The 18,963-nt window shown below is 40.1% G+C and overlaps 1 protein-coding gene across 3 annotated transcripts in view; it reads left to right on the top strand.

Annotated features, from left to right (window-relative positions):
- ddx55 (DEAD (Asp-Glu-Ala-Asp) box polypeptide 55) overlaps positions 1-17,887 on the top strand; it is a 43,300-nt gene extending 25,413 nt beyond the window's left edge. For all 3 annotated transcript variants that reach the window (XM_069933493.1, XM_069933494.1, XM_069933492.1), the window contains 6 exons: positions 3,687-3,818; positions 5,320-5,412; positions 13,828-13,942; positions 14,772-14,940; positions 16,501-16,775; positions 17,656-17,887. In XM_069933493.1, coding sequence (XP_069789594.1) covers positions 3,687-3,818; positions 5,320-5,412; positions 13,828-13,942; positions 14,772-14,940; positions 16,501-16,775; positions 17,656-17,784 — 913 coding nt within the window. In that variant the 3' untranslated portion in view covers positions 17,785-17,887. The remainder of the gene's footprint in view (positions 1-3,686; positions 3,819-5,319; positions 5,413-13,827; positions 13,943-14,771; positions 14,941-16,500; positions 16,776-17,655) is intronic.
- Positions 17,888-18,963: the final 1,076 nt, after the last annotated feature.

Raw genomic sequence — 18,963 nt, 5'->3', positions numbered from 1 at the left:
CTCAGAGACAGATATTACAGGGTCCTCAGCCTTTTCAGGGATTCTAGTAGGCACTGTTTGGTTCTTCTCAAAGCAAACCACTTCTAAAGTCTCTGCATCCTTCCTGAAATGGGTCATCCAAAATTGCATACAGTATCCCAGGTACAGCTTAACCAAAGCTTTATATATCTGTAACATGAATTCTTTACTTTTATACTCCATGTCCTGCCCAATGAAGGCAAACATACCATACACCTTCTTTACCACCCAATCAACTTGTCTGACCACTTTTAACGATCAATGGACCTGACTCTCCAGATCCTTCTGCATATAAATGCTGTTGAGACTCCTGCCATTAACTGTATACATTCTCCTTACATTTGACATCACAAAGTATACCAGCTCAGATTAAACTCCATCTGCCTTTCACTGCCCATATCTGTGACTGATCTATACCTTGTATTCACACTGTCCACAACTCTACCAATTTTTGTATCATCTGCCAACGTGCTAACCCACCCACCTATTTTTTTCATCCAGTTTTATTTATTCTGTGTGAGTGCATATGAGTTATTGGAGTTTTTATAAATTATGCTTCTTATCTCAATTTGGTCTAACATTGGTGGGTGTTGTCTATTTTTAAAAGATAATAAAAAATATATCTCCAGTTTTCTAAATGTTGATTTGGTGATGTCAAAAACTCAACATAGAACTGTTAATTTGCTATCAGAATTGACCACTTAATCACAGGTTCCAGGACAACCACTGGCTTAAAATATGATTTGTGTGGAACTACAGTGCACTTACACAGAGCAAGATATCATAAATAGCAAGAGTCAAAATTATTTTAGAGTCATGTAATGAAACAGATATAACACAAAATGGTCTTTAGTCTACCGAAAGGCAGACAGATTCATCATAAACAAAAATTGCCCTGTGCCCCTTAGAGTCAGAGAAAGAGAAGCAAAACAGAGTCCCTTCATAGTTACTGAGTTTCCATGGATTCGCCTTCAGCACCTCCCGCAGGCTCCGCAGCTGCACAGACTCCTGATCCACGATCGGGAAGCCTTCAGCGCCCTTGGCACCCTCTCGCATACTGGTTCCAATACCTGGTAACCCTTCGGCTAGTATCGAGCCAGTCTCCAGCAGTCTGCAGCTTGGTGTGAGACCTTTGACCACAGTCGACAGCAGCCCGCAGCCTACATGGATTCCTCGTCTCGAGTCATTAACAGCCCGCTACCTGAAGTGTTCTTCAGCTGCAGAGCCTCACACTGGTCCGCTGCTGTGGTCACTGAATTTTTGACAGTAATTCATTGCCTAGGTTAAGAACACCGCAGCCTTCTCTGGTACCTGCCCCCACTCCTCCTCCCTCACCCGGGTGCTTGCAGCTCTTATTATTAGAGCCATGCTTTGCTATTCCATTCCTGGAACCTGGTCACATCCATTTTCCTATCCAACCCCAATATCTTCTCATTTCGCTTGTGGCCAAAACTCTTATCCATCAGAGAACATGACAGCACAGAAAACAGGCCCTTCAGCCCTTCTAGTCTGTACTGAACTATTCTGTCTAGTCCCAATGACCTGCAACCCATTCCATATCCCTCCATACATGTATCTATCCAAATTTTTTCTTAAACGTTAAAATTCATTTCAGCTGACAGTTCGTCCCATACTCTGCGCGAAGCATTCCCCCTTATGTCCCCCCTAAAGTTTTGCCCTTTCACTCTTCACCCGTGTCCCCTGGTTTGTATCTCATCCAACTTCAGTAGAAAAAACCTACTTGCATTTCCGCTTATCTATACGCATATCGATTGCAGACCTGGATGTACAGGCGACTACCACATCATGGGGGGAGGAATTACACTCCTAGAAAATAGTCTGTATCACGATTTTCTGTACTATGAAGCCATGCCATCTTATAGTGTCTGAAGACTTTCGTGTTTTACTTTTGGATAGTGCTGGGTTGTTAAATTCTTCCAGCTCTATAAAATGTAGAACCGTAGAACACTGCAGCCCAAAGACAGGCCTTTCGGCCCTTCTAGCCTGAACCTGCCTAGTCCTACTGACCTGCATCCATATCCCTCCCATCCATACTTCGCAAGGTTTTATAGAGCTGCAACATTACTGCATGGCGCATGAACTCAGTTCCTCTGCTGGTGGGGGCCAGCACACCATGCAGCTTCTTGGCCGCTCTGTCCACTTGCCCAGGATCCATTTGTTCCTCCACACTGTTGAGAACCGTCGCCTATTTTCTATATTGTTGTGGAATACCCATTGGCAAATTTTGGCTTGTAAGTCATTGAGTTGGGAACATGAAAGCATATTGTTGCAATAAATCAGAGTATTTGAACTTTATCAAACTAAAAATGTACCTGCAATGTTAAAGGTCATTCCACACTCCCATCACTCTCTGTGTGAAGAATTCCCCCTAACCTTACACCCTCTGGTTTGTATCTCACTTACCCTCAGTGGTAAAAGTGTATCTACATTTGTTCTGTCTATTCCCCTCATAATTTTGATCAAATTTCCCCTCCTTCTTCTACACTCCAGGGAATAAAGTCTTAACCTGTTTAACATATTGAATGAAGATCTACCGGGACCAATGCCTGAAGAGGGCGCACAAAATCAGTGAACCGGTGCGGACTCGAAAGGCCAACATGGCCTGTTTCCACTCCGTAAATGGTTATATGGTTACGTGTGTGACAGGAAACATGAGTGAATATTTGCCCACATAAATTTGAACATAGAACATTAATGCAAATTATAGGCTATTCGGCCCATGACCTGCTCCAGAAACCTACTCTACAACAATCTAACCCTTCACTGACTCTTACCCATAACCCTCTATTTTACTTGCATCCACTTACTTGTCTAAAAGTCTTTTAAATGTCCCTATTGTACCAGCCATCACCACTATATCCAGCAATGCATTCCAGGCACTCACCACTCTGTGTGTCTAAATAAATAAATAAATAAAATTTAGATGTTTAGACATACACCATGGTGACAGGCACTTCCGTCCCACAAATCCATGCCCCCAAATGCCCCAATGAACCTACAAACTGGTATGTTTTGAATGGAGGGAGGAAACTGGAACATCTGGAGGAAACCCAGGCAGTCACGGGGAGAATGTACAAATTCCTTACACACAGCGCTGGATTGGAACCCCAGTTGCTGGCGCTGTAATAGTGTCATGCTAACTGCCACTAACTGTTATCTCTGACATCTCCCCAAAACTTCTCACTTTAAACAGATGCCCTCTGGTATTTGCAATTGTCGTCACAGGAAAAAGGTGGTGGCTGTCCACCCTGTCTATGCCCCTTGTAATCATTTATACCTTCATTAAGTAACCTCTCATCCTTCGTCGCTCCAAAGGGAAAAGCCTATGTCAAACTTATTTCATAAGACATGTTCTCTAATCCAGGCAACATCCTGGTAAATATCTGCAAATTCTGTGAGAGCACACCTTGCACACAACACACAGGTAGAAACGTGCAAGCTCTCGCTCACCTTACTGTACTGGAGTGCAGAGTGAGGATTGAGATTACTGACAGAATAACAATGTCTTGTGCTCATATTTACTGCTCAGAAATGCGCTTGTTCTGTCAGGAGTGTGAATCTATGGGAATATCATGATGTTTTGAAGATTGGATAGATGAGGCCCCCGTATCCTTGCCAAGTTTAATAGAGGTGCTGATTTGTTTCAGTACTTGTGCTTGTGTGGAGTATCATGGGAACGGACTGGAGAAGGTGGTGAAGAATGTCCGAATCATGTGTATCCATGGAAAAATGAAGCAGAAACGTCAAAAGATCTTCACTGAGTTTCGGCAGCTTGAAAGGTAATGGTTTAAGTTTACAGAAACACTACAGCAGAGAAACAGGCCATTCAACTCACCTAGTTTCTGCTGAACTAATATTGTGCCTGGTCCCATTAACCTGCACCCAGACCAGTGTTAGTGCCAGAATGTCTTAGCAGGGGGTGCATTAGAGTAACTATGGGGGACACAATCTGACACTTGAAAACTCACTCAGCGGTGGGGGGGGAGGGCGGGGGTGTGCCTACCTGTCTACCATGATCCTCACCATCCCTCCGATGTAGCAGAGAAATGTGCTGCTTATATTGCGTGGATAGTGACACAAGACGTTAGACGCATGCTCGTGCTGCGAATGGAAGTGGGGTTAGCAATACCTCATTTGGGGGAGGGGTGATGGCCGCAAGTGGGTGGAGGATCACAATAACTCTTTTGGGGGGGGGGGCAATGCCTGTGAATGGCCCTCTCTCCCCTTGGCTCCAATCTGGATCATAGCCCTCCATGCCCTTCCCATCCATGTACCTGTCCAAATTTATTATTAAATGTCAAAATGGAGCACACATTCTCCATTTTAGCTGGCAGCTCGTTCCACACGTTCACCATTCTCTGTGTGAAGAAGCTCTCTCTGATGTTCCCTTTCAGCATTTCCTCTTTCACCCTTAACCAGTGTCCTCGAGTTCTTGTGTCACTCAACCTCAATGGGAAAAAGCATGCTTGCAGTTACCCTACCTCTCGTGCTATGTGCAGATCTCACTGGACAAGCCCATCAGCTGGTGGCATGTGCTGTAAACTGCTTTCAGATGAAGCAGTGTTGCAATATTGTGGCCCCTATAAGGGGAATGAACAGGGTGAAATCTTCCATTCCCAATCTGAAACTCACCAATTAATATCTTGCTGAACATTACAAGCAGAACCCTGACTGCACTGAGCAGTCTGCACATGTACAGCCAGCACCTGCTGCCTTTAGCAGGAGATTGCCCTGGGATGTGTGGAAGGAAACAAATTCATTCATCTGGGAAAAAGTGACAGAGCTGAACTGAAATGGAAAGAGACAGCACACGAGACGTGGTTCGATTGATGTATCAGAGGAGAGCGAGATAGAAACAAGCCCCTCAACCATCAACTATTTTTATTCCCACCACTCCTTCATCTCCCCCAAGGTTCTCCCACTTATTTGCACACTAGGCAAAATTTACAGCTGCCAATTAACATACCAATCTATCCACTGTCACAGGGAGAGATCCCACAGCAGCCACATGGAGAATGTATAGAGTGCGCACAGTGTCCTGGATGAGCATTGTCTGGAGCTAACAGCTGCTCCACTGTGCCATCCTGACTTGTGGTTCTGTGACTCTACTGTAAAACACATAGCCAGTAATGGTGGTAGGTGATGGACATGTCAACGAGTACCCTGCTGCTTTCAATGTTAGTGGCTTAAATCAGGGACTGCAATCCCAGGGTAATTGTTCTCAGGACAGCAATCTAGTTCTCCTTCAACACATTGACTGTTTTCTCTGGTTGTTCCTAGTGGTATTTTGGTTTGCACTGATGTCATGGCTCGTGGTATTGACATCCCAGAAGTTGACTGGGTTCTGCAGTACGACCCTCCCAGCAGTGCCAGGTACTTAAACTCAGTTACTTTATCGCATCTACGGGGCCTAATGAGAAACTGACTACATTCAGAATGAAAACTATCCTGAAAATTAGTCCGTAAACATTAAATTGCCTGGTGGTTGGAATGTGTCCTGGGGGGCTCTTCTTTTTTAAAATTTTTCTTTTCACACCATGAACCATATTAATCAAAATACACACAAACATTTCCCTCTTGAATATATACAATGTCATTTTCTCCCCTTTTCCCCCCTCCCTCCTTCCCACCACCAAATGTGCCATTAAACCAATAAACGTTCAACATGTACAATACAATAAACCCATTAAACAATGTCATCACACAATGAAAATAAACAAGAAAATTGTGTCATCAATTGACACTGGGTCAATTCATTTCGTCTTCTTCTCATTCTATCATTTTAGGGGGTGGAGGTCCGCGGTAGGCCCTCTCTGTTGTGTTCCATGTACGGTTCCCAAATTTGTTCAAATAATGTGACTTTAATTTTTAAATTATGTTATTTTTTTCCAACGGAATACATTTATTCCTTTCCATGTACCATTGCTGTATTCTTAGGCTCTCTTCCGATTTCCAAGTTGATATACATTTGTTTGCTACAGCTTTTTTGCGCTTCATCCATTTTGAGGCCTAATTCTTTACTTATATTACTTAGAAGAAAGATCTCTGGATTTTTTGGTATGTTGCTTTTTGTGATTTTATTTAATACCTGATTTAGATCTTCCCAAAACTTTTTCACTTTCTCACATGCCCAACTTGCATTTACTGTTGTTCCCATTTCCTTCTTACAGCGAAAACATCTATCTGATACTGTTGGGTCCCGTTTATTTAACTTTTGGGGCGTGATATATAGCCTGTGTAACCAATTATATTGTATCATGCGTAACCTTGTGTTTATTATATCTCTCATAGTTCTGGAGCATACCTTTTCCCATATTTCATTTTTTATCTTTATGTTTAGATCTTGTTCCCACTTTTGTTTGGGTTTATAGCTTACTTCATCATTTTCTTTCTCTTGCAGTTTGATGTACATGTTTGTTATAAATCTTTTAATTATCATTGTATCTAATCACATATTCAAAGCTGCTTCCTTCTGGTAATCTCAGTCTATTTCCCAATTTAGCCTTTAAGTAGGCTTTCAGTTGGTGGTATGCAAATATTGTACCGTGAGTTATTCCGTATTTGTATTTCATTTGTTCAAATGTTAATAAATTATTTCCCAAAAAACAATTTTCTGTTCTTTTAATCCCTTTTCTCTCCCATCCTCTAAAGGAAAGGTTATTTATTGTGAAAGGTATTAGTTGATTTTGCATCAATAATAATTTTGGTAGTTGGTAATTTGTTTTTTTCCTTTTTACGTGAATCTTCTTCCAAATGTTGAGCAGATGGTACAGTACTGGTGAACTTCTATGTTGCACAAGTTTTTCATCCCATTTATAAAGTATATGTTCTGGTACCTTCTCCCTTATTTTATCTAGCTCTATCCTGGTCCAATCTGGTTTTTCCCTTGTTTGATAAAAATCTGATGGATATTTAAATTGTGCTGCTCTATAATAATCCTTAAAGTTTGGTAGCTGCAAACCACTTTGTTTGTACCACTCTGTTAATTTATCTAACGCTATCCTCGGTTTCCCCCCTTTCCATAAGAATTTCCTTATTATTTTCTTTAGCTCAATGAAGAATTTTTCTGTTAAGGGAATTGGTAACAATTGAAATAGGTGTTGTATCCTTGGGAAGATGTTCATTTTAATGCAATTTACCCTTCCTATCAGTGTTAGTGGTAAATCTTTCCAATGTTCTAAGTCATCTTGTAATTTCTTCATAATGGCTGATAATTTAATTTGTATAGATGACTTAGATTATTATCTAACCTAATACCTAAGTATCAGATTGCTTGTGTTTGCCATTTAAATGGTGATTTTAAAAAAAATTCCGTGTAATCTGCATTACTGATTGGCATCGCTTCACTTTTATTTGCGTTGATCTTGTACCCTGATATTTCTCCATATTCCTTCAATTTCTTATGTAGTTCTTTTATTGATATTTCTGGTTCTGTTAAGAACTATGATGTCATCTGCAAATAAACTGATTTTATACTCCTTCTCCTTTATTTTTATCCCTTTTATTTTCTGTTCTTATCAGTTCTGCCAATGGTTCTATTGATAAAGCGAACAGTGAGGGAGATAATGGATATCCTTGCCTAGATGACCTACTTAATTTAAATTGGTTCGATACATATCCATTTACTGTCACCATCGCCAATGGTCCCTTATATAATGCTTTAATCCAATTGATATATTTTTCTGGTAGGTTGAACCTCTGTAATACTTTGAATAAATAATTCCATTCTACCCTGTCAAAGGCTTTTTCTGCATCTAAAGCAACAGCCACTGTTGGTATCTAATTTCCTTGAACTGCATGGATTAAATTAATGAACTTATAGACATTATCCGCTGTTCGTCTTTTCTTAATAAATCCAGTTTGATCTTGTTTTACTATTTTTGATTCAGTTGGCCAATCTGTTTGCTAATAGTTTTTCTATTATCTTATAATCTGAATTAAGTAGAGATATTGGTCTATATGATGCTGGTGTTAGTGGGTCCTTTCCCGTCTTTGGTAATTATAGCTGTTTTACATGAATCTGGCAAGTTTTGTGTTTCTTCTATCTGGTTCATTACTTCCAGGAGAGAAGGAATTAATAACTCTTCAAATGTTTTATAGAATTCTATTGGGAGTCCATCCTCCCCAGCCGTTTTATTGTTCAGTAGCTTTTTAATATATCTTGTATTTCCTCTATTTCAAATGGTTTTATCAATTTGTTTTGCTCCTCTTCTTGCAATTTCGGTAGTTCAATTTTAGCAAGAAACTCATCTATTTTGTCTTCTTTCCCTTCGTTCTCAGATCGGTATAATTGTTCGTAGAATTCTTTAAAGTTTTAATTAATCTCTGTTGGGTTATATGTAATTTGTTTGTCCTTTTTCCTTGATGCCTATACCGTTCTTTTAGCTAGTTCTGTTTTAAGTTGCCAGGCTAGTATTTTGTGCATTTTTTCTCCTAGCTCGTAATACTTCTGCTTTATTTTCATTATGTTTTTCTCCACCTTATACGTTTGTAGTGTTTCATATTTTATTCTTTTGTACGCCAATTCTCTTTTTGTTGTATCTTCCCTTGTTGCTAGTTCTTTTTCTGTACTTACTATTTCCCTTTCCAATTGTTCTATTTCCCGATTGTAGTTCTTTTTCATCTTAGTTACATAACTTATTATCTGCCCTCTGATGAAGGCTTTTATTGCATCCCATAATATAAATTTGTCTTTCACTGATTCCGTATTTATTTCAAAGTACATTTTAATTTGACGTTCAATAAATTCTCTAAATTCCTGTCTTTTAAGTAGCATGGAGTTTAATCTCCATCTATATGTTCTTGGTGGGATGTCCTCCAGTTCTATTGCTAATAACAGAGGTGAGTGATCTGATAACAATCTAGCTTTATATTCTGTTTTCCTAACTCTCCCTTGGATATGGGCTGACAACAGGAATAGGTCAATACTTGAGTATGTTTTATGTCTACACGAATAATATGAGTATTCCTTCTCCTTTGGGTGTTGCCTCCTCTATATATCCAAAAGTTGCATTTCCTGCATTGATTTAACCATAAATTTGGCTACTTTGTTCTTTCTACTAGTCTTTTGTCCAGTTTTATCCATCTTTGAATCCAAATTAAGGTTAAAGTCCCCTTCTATCAATATATTCCCCTGCGTATGTACAATCTTCAAAAAAATATCTTGCATAAACATTTGATCCTCTTCATTAGGTGCATATATATTGACCAAATTCCAGAGTTCTGAATATATCTGACACTTTATCATTACATATCTCCCTACTGGATCCATTATTTCCTCTTCTATTTTGATTGGTGCATTTTTATTGATTAACATAGCTACACCTCTGGCTTTTGATTTATATGATGCTGCAGTTACGTGTCCTACCCAATCTCTCCTTAATTTATTGTGTTCCACTTCAGTTAGATGCATTTCCTGCACGAATGCTATATCTATTTTTTTCTTTTTTCAGTAAATTTAATAGCCTCTTCCTTTTGATTTGGTTATGTATTCCATTAATATTTATAGTCATATAGTTCAACATGGCCATCTCATACTTTGTTTACATTTAATTTCCGCTTCCTCACCACCACCTTTCCCCTTTTCTCCATTTTCATTTCTCAGTTTTCTTTTTTTGAACGCACTGTATAACAACACTTCTAAAACATAAAATGTCTCAACCATTCCCACATCTAAAATTCCCTTAACCCCAAGTGTCCACCCCTCTCGAGTTGTCCCTTGCCGCGCAACCACAACTCCCCTCTCCATTTGGACTGCGAACCCGTTCGCAAGTGTCAACTGATTTCACAGTGACTGTTATTCTCTCCCCTCTTTTCTTTTTTTTTCCTACCCCCTTCTCCCTTACTTCACTTTTCTTCCCTCCTTTAGTTCTTACTTATACATTATTTTTACATCTTTATATGTAGTTTTTTGTCATTCTTTGTTTTTGTTACATTCTCTCTTTCTGTCCTGCAGGTGTTCTGCAAATTCTCATGCTTTCTCCGGATCTAAGAACAGTCTGTTTTGCTGCCCCGGGATAACTATTTTAAGCACCGTTGGATATCTTAACATAAATTTATAGCCTTTTTTCCACATGATCGATTTTGCTGCGTTAAACTCCTTCCTCTTCTTCAGGAGCTCAAAACTTGTCTGGGTAGAAATTTTTTTTTTGACCTTTGTATTCCAGTGTTTTTTTTTGTCTTCTCTAATTTTATTAATTGCCTTCTCCAATATATTTTCTCTTGTCGTGTATCTCAGAAATTTTACTAAAACGGATCTTGGTTTTTGTTGTGACTGTGGTTTCTGGGCTAATGTTCTGTGTGCCCTTTCTATTTCCGTTCCTTCCTGCATTTCTGGCATTCCCAGGACTTTTGGGATCCATTCTTTTATAAATTCTTTCATATCTTTGCCTTCTTCATCTTCCTTAAGGCCCACTGTCTTTATATTGTTTCGCCTACTATAGTTTTCCAATATATCCATCTTCTGAGCTAACAACTCCTGTGTTTCTTTAACTTTTTTGTTACTTTCTTCCAGTTTTCTTTTTAAGTTGTTCACTTCCATTTCTACTGCCATTACACATTCTTCCACATTTTATAATCCTTTCCCTACATCTGTTATTTTTTTAAAAACTTTATTTATTCGTTCAAAATACAGATAATAAGTAACATATATAACAATAAACAAAGCATGAACGTTAGATTTTATATATATTAAAAAAAAAGAAAGAAACCCACCCCCCCTTTCAATCAACTCTCCTAAGGAGAGCCATAAAGAAAAAAGAAAAAAATAAAGAAAAGTAAAGCATACATATTAAAATCTAGTCAATATAACTCAAAATGTAAATATTCTGAATATAACAACCACCTATTAATAAAAAAAACTATAATTATCTGTGAAACATATGTAATTTTTTCCATTATTAAACAATATTTCATCTCATTATGCCAAAAGTCTCAAATTTAATCATTTCAGGTAAAATCATATCTCGACCGAACAGATGTTTTACCAAAGATCGAACTTGATAAAAATACGTTTATGCTTAATCAGACTGTTTAAACCCTGAACATTAAAAGTAGCAAACTTCAACTTTGACACATCCACTAATATTACTAAAAACTAATAATATCAATATGTAAAGACTCAGATCAATGTAAATAGGCCCTCCAATAGGAGAAAAAGAAACCACAAATTAAAGTCTAAATAAAATGAAAATTTTAAAAAAGATAAAAAGAACCCCCCCCCCAAAAAAAAACTACCAAAAGGTAGTAATCCCTAAACAAAAGTTGGGTGTGGATCACCCACCAGTGGCTGATGACTGGTAGAACATAGAGCAAATTTCTCCCTCCCCAGCCAAACAAAAAATAACAACAAGATATCAAAATGACATAAAAATAAAATAAAAATAAAAAAGTTCTTCTATTCATCCAAGAAATTCCAGACTCAGTGACCCCATTTCAAGGAAACGGACTCCTTCCATTCCCATTTCTGCCGTTTCTTCCATTTCCAGAACAACCAGATTTTTCTTTAGGAGACAATGGTGGGCTACGTCTTTGTCCTCTTACATCTGGCAACGAGTCAGCAAAAATCATTGCTTCACGCTCATTCTCAAAAAACTGAGAATGAAAGTCTCCACAAAACACCTTCAACACTGCCGGATAGGGAAAAGTAGACTTATAACCTTTACGCCACAAAACTTCTTTAACTGGATTAAATAGACGCCGACGCTGAATAACCTCTTGACTCAATAGGATAGAAAAAAAACTCTACTATTCTGAATCATTAACGGAGCTTGTCGTTGTCTCGCGTTTTGCACTGCTAGACGAAGACGAAGTATCGTTTCTCTGTCCAAATAATTCAAACATCAAATTATCACGGGTCTCGGTGGTTGACCAGGCAGAGGTCGTCTTCTTAAGGCTCTATGAGCTCTTTCCAATACCAGACCTCCAGAGAAAAATTCCTGCCCCAGTATTTGTGGAATCCATTCAGTAAAAAAACGAAGAGGATCTTGTTCTTCAATACCTTCTGGCAAACCAACAATCTTCACATTATTCCTTCTACTTTGATCTCCAAATAATCTACTTTCTTCTCTAACTCCCTCTCACATTCTCGTAATTCTTTAACGGATTCTTCCACCTCCAACACTTTATCTGTATTAAAAGCCTTTTGTTGTTGACATTTCAAAAAATCAGTCTGAAATTGTTTAAAATCCTCACAAGATGCTTCCACATATATTTTAACTGTATCCAGTTCCAAACTGAGCCTTTGAGACATTTCATTCAGCATAGGCTGAATGATAAGGCTTAGCTGTTTACATTGTCATTCAGAAAAGCTCAGCCCTGCTTTCTCTTGCGTAGTGGCAGAACCAGGTAACTGCAGCTCCTGCTGCATCTCAACAACAGGCAGTTTAACAGTTTTACTGCGGGTCTGGACTCGCAGCGACGGCACCCCGACTTCCTCAGAGGGCCGACGCTGTTCTTCCCCCGCACGCACAACCCGTTGTTGTTGTAAATACTCACGGAAGAGATCAAGATATTCAGATTGAAGTACTTCCTGAGACATTTCAAGCAATGGAGTGGTCTTCTTGCGTGCCCCCCCGTTAAAGTTGGCAGGCTGCCAGGATCAGGATCCACATCGGGGGAACACGCACCTTCCTTCTGAGAACAGGTAATTCCAGTGATGTCCTTCTTCTGGTGAGTAGTAGTCATTTTTTCAGCTCCCACAGGCAATCTCTGTGGTTTAGGCTTGAAAGAAAGCAAACCTGAAGTTGTAGCAGACTGTTTAGGCTCTAAATCTTCAACACTCCGAAAATGTAGTTTCTTCTGTACTTGAGGTTTAATCTTTTTACCATTAATAGCCATACAATTCCTTGATACTTTAAACTAAGTTTTAAAAAAATTTAAATCTGAAAACAAAGAGTTAAAAACGGGTTCTTAAAAGTCTGGCCAGAGAGGTCGAGATTACATGTCTAGATTCTATGCCATTTTGCCACGCCCCCCCCCCCCCACATCTGTTAGGACCAGCTCTATTCTACAAATTTTTTCTTCTGTACTTTTCATTTTTCTTTTTATTTCACTAAATTCTAGTGTCAACCATTCTTTTAATGCTTTTATTTGTTCTTGAAATTTTTTTTAATCTATGTACTGTCCATTCACTTTACTTCCTATTCCTCTGTGCAGAGCTTGGTGTTCTTCTTCTGTGTCTGCTCTTGGGTTTGTGTCTTCTATTTCTCTTCCTTGTATCTGTGTCTCTTCTGACTTTCTTGTTGAGCTGCTTGTCTATTTGTTGGGTACTTTTTTTTCCATGGTTTCTTGATGTTGGTCCTCTTCGTCTGGGCTGGTTATCTGTTGTGTCTCTTGCTTCCTTTTTTCTTTCTCACCTCTCCCTTTCCCATTGCTTTCTTTATCTTTCAGCTGGGAGCCCTGCTGTCGGGCATCTCTCAGCTGTTCGTGCTGTGCAGTTTCACTCCACAGCTGGTCCCCCCTCCCGTCGGTGTTCTCCTTGTGTTTTTTATTTGTTGTGATTTGTGTGTCTGGGGCTTTGGTTTTTCTTCACTTTTTTTCTTCTTTTCTGAAGAGGGCTGGTATTCTACCGGCCACTACTCCATCACGTGACTCCTCCTGGGGGGCTTTTCCAAGATTGACTGTGAATATCTGTGGGGGTGTTGCATTGCTCTGTTGATGTCACTCGTAAAGGTGCTGAAATACGGTTTGTGGTTGGATCCCAGAGAGTTTCAGCTACTACCTTTGTTGACACCAGTGTCTGGTACTGTGGGTTATGAGTGTTCAAAGGCCATGTTTTTATTCCTGTAGTGCCTTTGTACATCGATGTGGACGAACAGCTCGCATTGGTCACCATGGCAATGCCCTCGTATTCCTGCTTCCCATGGAGATGAGTTATATCAACTTCCTCTCCATTAATCAAAAGGTACATTGACATTTTAAATTGCATGATACTGTAATCAGATTTAGGCTTGGACCTCCTGGTCAATGTGATGTGACCAGAATCAATCCAAGGGACCAAGAGACCTGCTGATGTTTTATAGAATGAAACACAAAAGGCTGCAGATGCTGTGATTGTAGTAAAAACAGAAATACTGGAGGAACTCAGCTGGTCTCACAGCGTTCGTAGGAGGTAAAGATATACCATGGATGTTTCATTCTTCAAGGTATGAGTAAAAAGCAGGCACTTGAATTTAAAGCTGGGAAGAGGGAGTGGGTGGTGGGGGGCAGCGGAAGAGGACAGATCAACAGACAAAAGGTGTTAATTGGACATAGATAGGAGGAAAGAGGAAAGGTGAGAATTGATTGGGGGTGGGGGAGATTGGTTTTGTGAATGCAGAGCTGGGGGAAAGTAGACAGGGCGAAGGAAGGAGATAGAAAGACAAAGCAAAAGGGAGACACAATGGGAATAGGGATGTTTTATGGGATGTTGGGTTTATATAACAACACTTTCTGTCCTGAATTTATGCTTCTCCCAATGATGTCTGTGAAAGTCAAAAATGGAAATTTGTGGATAAGAAGAAATGATTTCAGCTCTGTGTAGTAGCTGTGATAAAATTAGTTCTTGTTGTTAAACCTTTGATCTTCAAAACCAGTGTGAAGGGCAGAGGGGATGTTTACTATGTTAAATAAATAAGTGTTATAATTCCAGGGCAGATAAAATTCATGTACTTCATTTTACCTGTATATGCATAGCATACAGCTTAAAAATGCTGGAGTTTGTGAGTTGTTTCAGTGAGTTGTTCTCTATTTAGTGTCCAATGGAGGAGATGAAGCTGATGAAGGAGTCTGTGGATGTGTTGCCAAGTCTGAAGAAGTTGGCTTTGAATGACCGAGCTTTCTTTGAAAAAGGAATGAAGGCCTTTGTGTCTTTCATTCAGTCGTATGCAAAGCACGAATGCAACTTGATATTCCGGATGAAAGGTAACGGGGAAGATAGACTTCTGAGGGCAGTTGTACAGACCACTTGGCTCACTGGGACCCATGTAAGTGATACCAGGATCCTGGAATAGATGCCTGTAGCTAGGGAAAGGCACTTCAGGGTTTACAAGAACTTACTGTAGTTCTAGCAGTTGATCTTAATGCCAGCATTCAGCTGGTTTTGGAAGTGGTTGGGGCAGTGGAGTTGCAAATTTCCAAACACCTGTTTTCATTCCTTTTGGGGCTTTTGCTCACCCCAGTGTGCAGTATTTACTGGCCTGAACTTGATAAAAAGAAACTTTGATCACCATAAACTCCTCGATTGGATTAGTCCTGAATATTTGACTTTGAAGCCAATCCATCAAATCTTTGCTTTGCAACTCTGACAACACAGGGGGAGCAGCATTTTCTGCTCATAAGATAGAGTGCTTAAATTTGTACACATAGTGAATCTGGAATTCAAGCAATAGGTAGCCTTGAGCAACTGGCAAAAAAGGTGTGGAAAACAAAGGTAAAAAAAAAATACAGAAGTTTAAAATTGGCACACCTCGTCGTTAGTTTGCCAATCCACCCAACATGCAATCTCAAGCATTTGGAAAATTCACTTATCTGGCATTAACCAATCCCCATAGATGCTGGATTCCAGAGCTTTTACTGTACTTAATTTGGGGATGAAGTGGGTGGGCAATGATCTGACCAGAGCTCTGTACAGGAGATCACACTGACCTTCGAGCCTACTCCAACATTCAATGCACTCAATATCAGTCTGCACCCTGGTGCAGCTTTCCCCTCTATCCCTGTTACTCTGTACTCCAGCCTCTTCAGGTTAAAGCAAACTTCCAATACCTTTTATCTCTGCTTCTCGTGCCTCTTCCCCAGTTTTCTGTTCCTCTTTTCTGCTCTGCCCTCTCAGATTTCCAGTGCCTTCCTTGTGATCCACATCAAAGGTACCTCAGATTCTTTCAAGATTATTTTATTGTCATCTAATAAAACAGAAAAATGTGATATGACAGGAAATTTCCTTTCGTCTACCGTAAGACAAAGATTTGCTATCAGCAGAATTTACTTCAGATTCTTTCAAGATTATTTTATTGTCATCTAATAAAACAGAAAAATGTGATATGACAGGAAATTTCCTTTTGTCTACCATAAGACACAAAGATTTGGTATCAGCAGAAATTTTCGTGCCCCTTGCAGCCAGAGAAGCAAAAGAAAGTTTCCCCCCTCCCCCCCAGAGTCAATGAATGTCCGTGACTTTGCCTCCAGTGTTCCTGCTGCCACACAGCCTTCAGTTTAAACCATTGGCAACCTGAGTTTTAGATGCACACTCCAATACGACTAGGAAGCCTCCAGCACCCTTGGCACTCTCTCGCACCTCGGTTCCAATACCTGGTACTCCTTCAGCCAGTTTTGAGCATCCGCAGCCTGATGCGAGTCCTTCAATCCCAGTCACCAGCAGCCCACAGCCTGTGGTTTCACAGTTTAAGTCCCATGATAAATTCCACGGTCTGATCCATTGTCAGAGAACCACAAGTATTAATTCTGCAATTATTTATTTTCCAGATCTCGATTTTGCAGCAATTGCCAGAGGCTTTGCTCTGCTTAAACTTCCCAAGATGCCAGAGTTGAGAGGAAAACATTTTTCAGGTTTTATCCCTGAGAACATTGACACCGATTCTATCCGTTACAAAGACAAAAACAGAGAAAAACAAAGGAAGAAGTTGTTGGCAGAGAAGCAGCAGCAACACGAAACAAAAAAGAAATTTTTGAAAAATAAACCCTGGTCAAAGCAGAAAACCAAGAGGGAGAAGAAGAGAAAGCGAGCGATCAAAAGGAAGGTAGGTTGAGAAGGGAAATGTGCAGCAGTCAGAGCTTGTGAGGGTTCGGGTGGGATTGGCAGGGGATCGTTGTCACGGTATTCTTTAAAGTAATATGAATGCTTTAAACTCTTAATTCATGGTTGAGAGGCCAGTGTAATGTTAATTTTAGAATGAACATGGTGCTGCATGTTTTTACATAAATCTCCTTCAGTATGAGGAATAAATATAGTGGAAGCTGGCAACTGAAAATGAAAGAATGTGGAGAAAAATGGCTTTCTAACCTCCTGGCCTACATCACTCCAATTGCATTCAAATTAATCAGATCATCTGGGCTTCAAGCTGGATATAAATGACCAGTTGGATCTGCACTTCTCACTGCCATTTCGCCATGAGGTCCACAAGTCATAGGAGCAGAAGTAGGCAATTCAGCCCATCGAGTCTGCCCCACCATTTCATTATGAGCTGATCCGTTTTCCCCAGTCATCCCCATTTCCCGACTTTCTCCCCACAACCTTTGATGCCCTGGCTAATCAAGAATCTAACAATCTCTACCTTAAATACATCCAATAACCTGGCCTACACAACTGCCTGCTGGCAAAAGAAATTCTTCTGTTCTAAGCAGACACCCTTCAATCTGTTTTGATCAAAGAAACAAGCTCATTTCATCATCAACCTTGTTGAGGCTCTGCTTTATCTGCAATCTTCAGAATGTTGTGCTGAGAAAATGTGATTTGTCTGTTTTTAATTTTGCACCATTCATGGCAAAGTAACCACAGTGTGCGAGTGCTGCTAGCCCTGAGGAATATACAAGTTTTTTTTGGGGAGGGGGGGGGAGAATGATTAGTTAACTTTGTTTAAACTCATTGATTTGCAGCCACTGCATTTTGTTTTAAAACAGGGATCAGATTTGGAAGACGAGGGAGATGAGGATATTGATGAACTTCTCAATGACACCAGATTATTAAAGAAGCTAAAGAAGGGAAAGATCAGCGAGGAGGAGTTTGAGAAGCAGCTGACAGGAACGTGAACTGCAGCTCCAGCTAAAAGTACTGGGCCTTCTAATATTCTGTGAATAATTCCTTAGCAGTTGTTTTACTTTAAAACATACATTAAATCCAGGTTTAATATAACACATGTTCCCTGTATCATGAGTAGGAGATTTTCTGGAGTTTGGAAGCTGATCACTTTCTTATTTCTAAAACTAGGTGATTGCTCAATTCTGTGAAAATACTTTGCCTGTCTAGTCATTCTTATGTTTTTGCACCCTCCAATAATCCTGGAGCAAGAGGTGGAAGGTAGATGTCTGTGGTCAGCAAGATCATTCAACTCATAACCCTTCTATCACAAACTTTTTTAAATTTTTTGACGTTACAGGCCATTTCAGCCCTCGAGTCTATGCCACCCAATTAACTTACAGCCCCGGTACATTTCAAACGGTGGGAGGAAAATGGAGCCCTGGGGAAAACCCACACAGACATGGGAAGAAACTCCTTACAGATAGTGTGGGATTTGAACACTGTTCCGGGTCATTGTAAAGGTGTTGCACTAATTACATTGTCCCTTATCTACCTTTCTCTCCCCACACCTGTCCTTGTTCTCACCATCACAAAATTGCAATGCAGATTAAGTTCGAAGGGTTCAAGAAGCAACAATTCCTGGGCAGGTATTAGTAGTAAACTGTAGACTTTATTTACACATGGGGAATTCACAACAGAGAACACTCTTACACACGCCAATCATGCACGTCGGCCGCTGCTAATCACTGAGAATTGCAGCTCCCGAGTGTGATGAGGGTAAAACAAACTAGCCCCCTCTCTCACTAGCAGTCACAGCACCCCCGAATAACAAAGTACAAATTAATTATGAACTATGAGTGAGACACAATAGTGTCTCTTATGTATGCTTCTTCACAAAAGCCACCCACCTTTTTACTGACACGCATCTTGCATTTGGTTTCCCAGCATTGCCCACAGTTTGCAACCTGGAGTGGAGCTCAGGATGATCTTGGGGACAAAAAGAGGTCTAGCTGCAGCCGGCTTGGTGGGAGGAGGGGGTGGGGGGAAGAGTGTGCTGTGGAGAACTAATTAGAAGGCAGCCTCCCTCACCTGTGGGTGGATCTAACCTTGATTAACACTAAGGGGTTAAGTGGCCCTGATCATGTCCGACCTGCTTCCCATTGGACAGGTCAGATGACCTACAAATATCA

This window comes from Narcine bancroftii, chromosome 4 (assembly GCF_036971445.1).
Source record: "Narcine bancroftii isolate sNarBan1 chromosome 4, sNarBan1.hap1, whole genome shotgun sequence".
In the NCBI taxonomy this organism is placed as follows: Eukaryota; Metazoa; Chordata; class Chondrichthyes; order Torpediniformes; family Narcinidae; genus Narcine; species Narcine bancroftii.
Note: the sequence above shows the minus strand (reverse complement) of the source record. Positions and strands in the feature narration are given on the sequence as shown.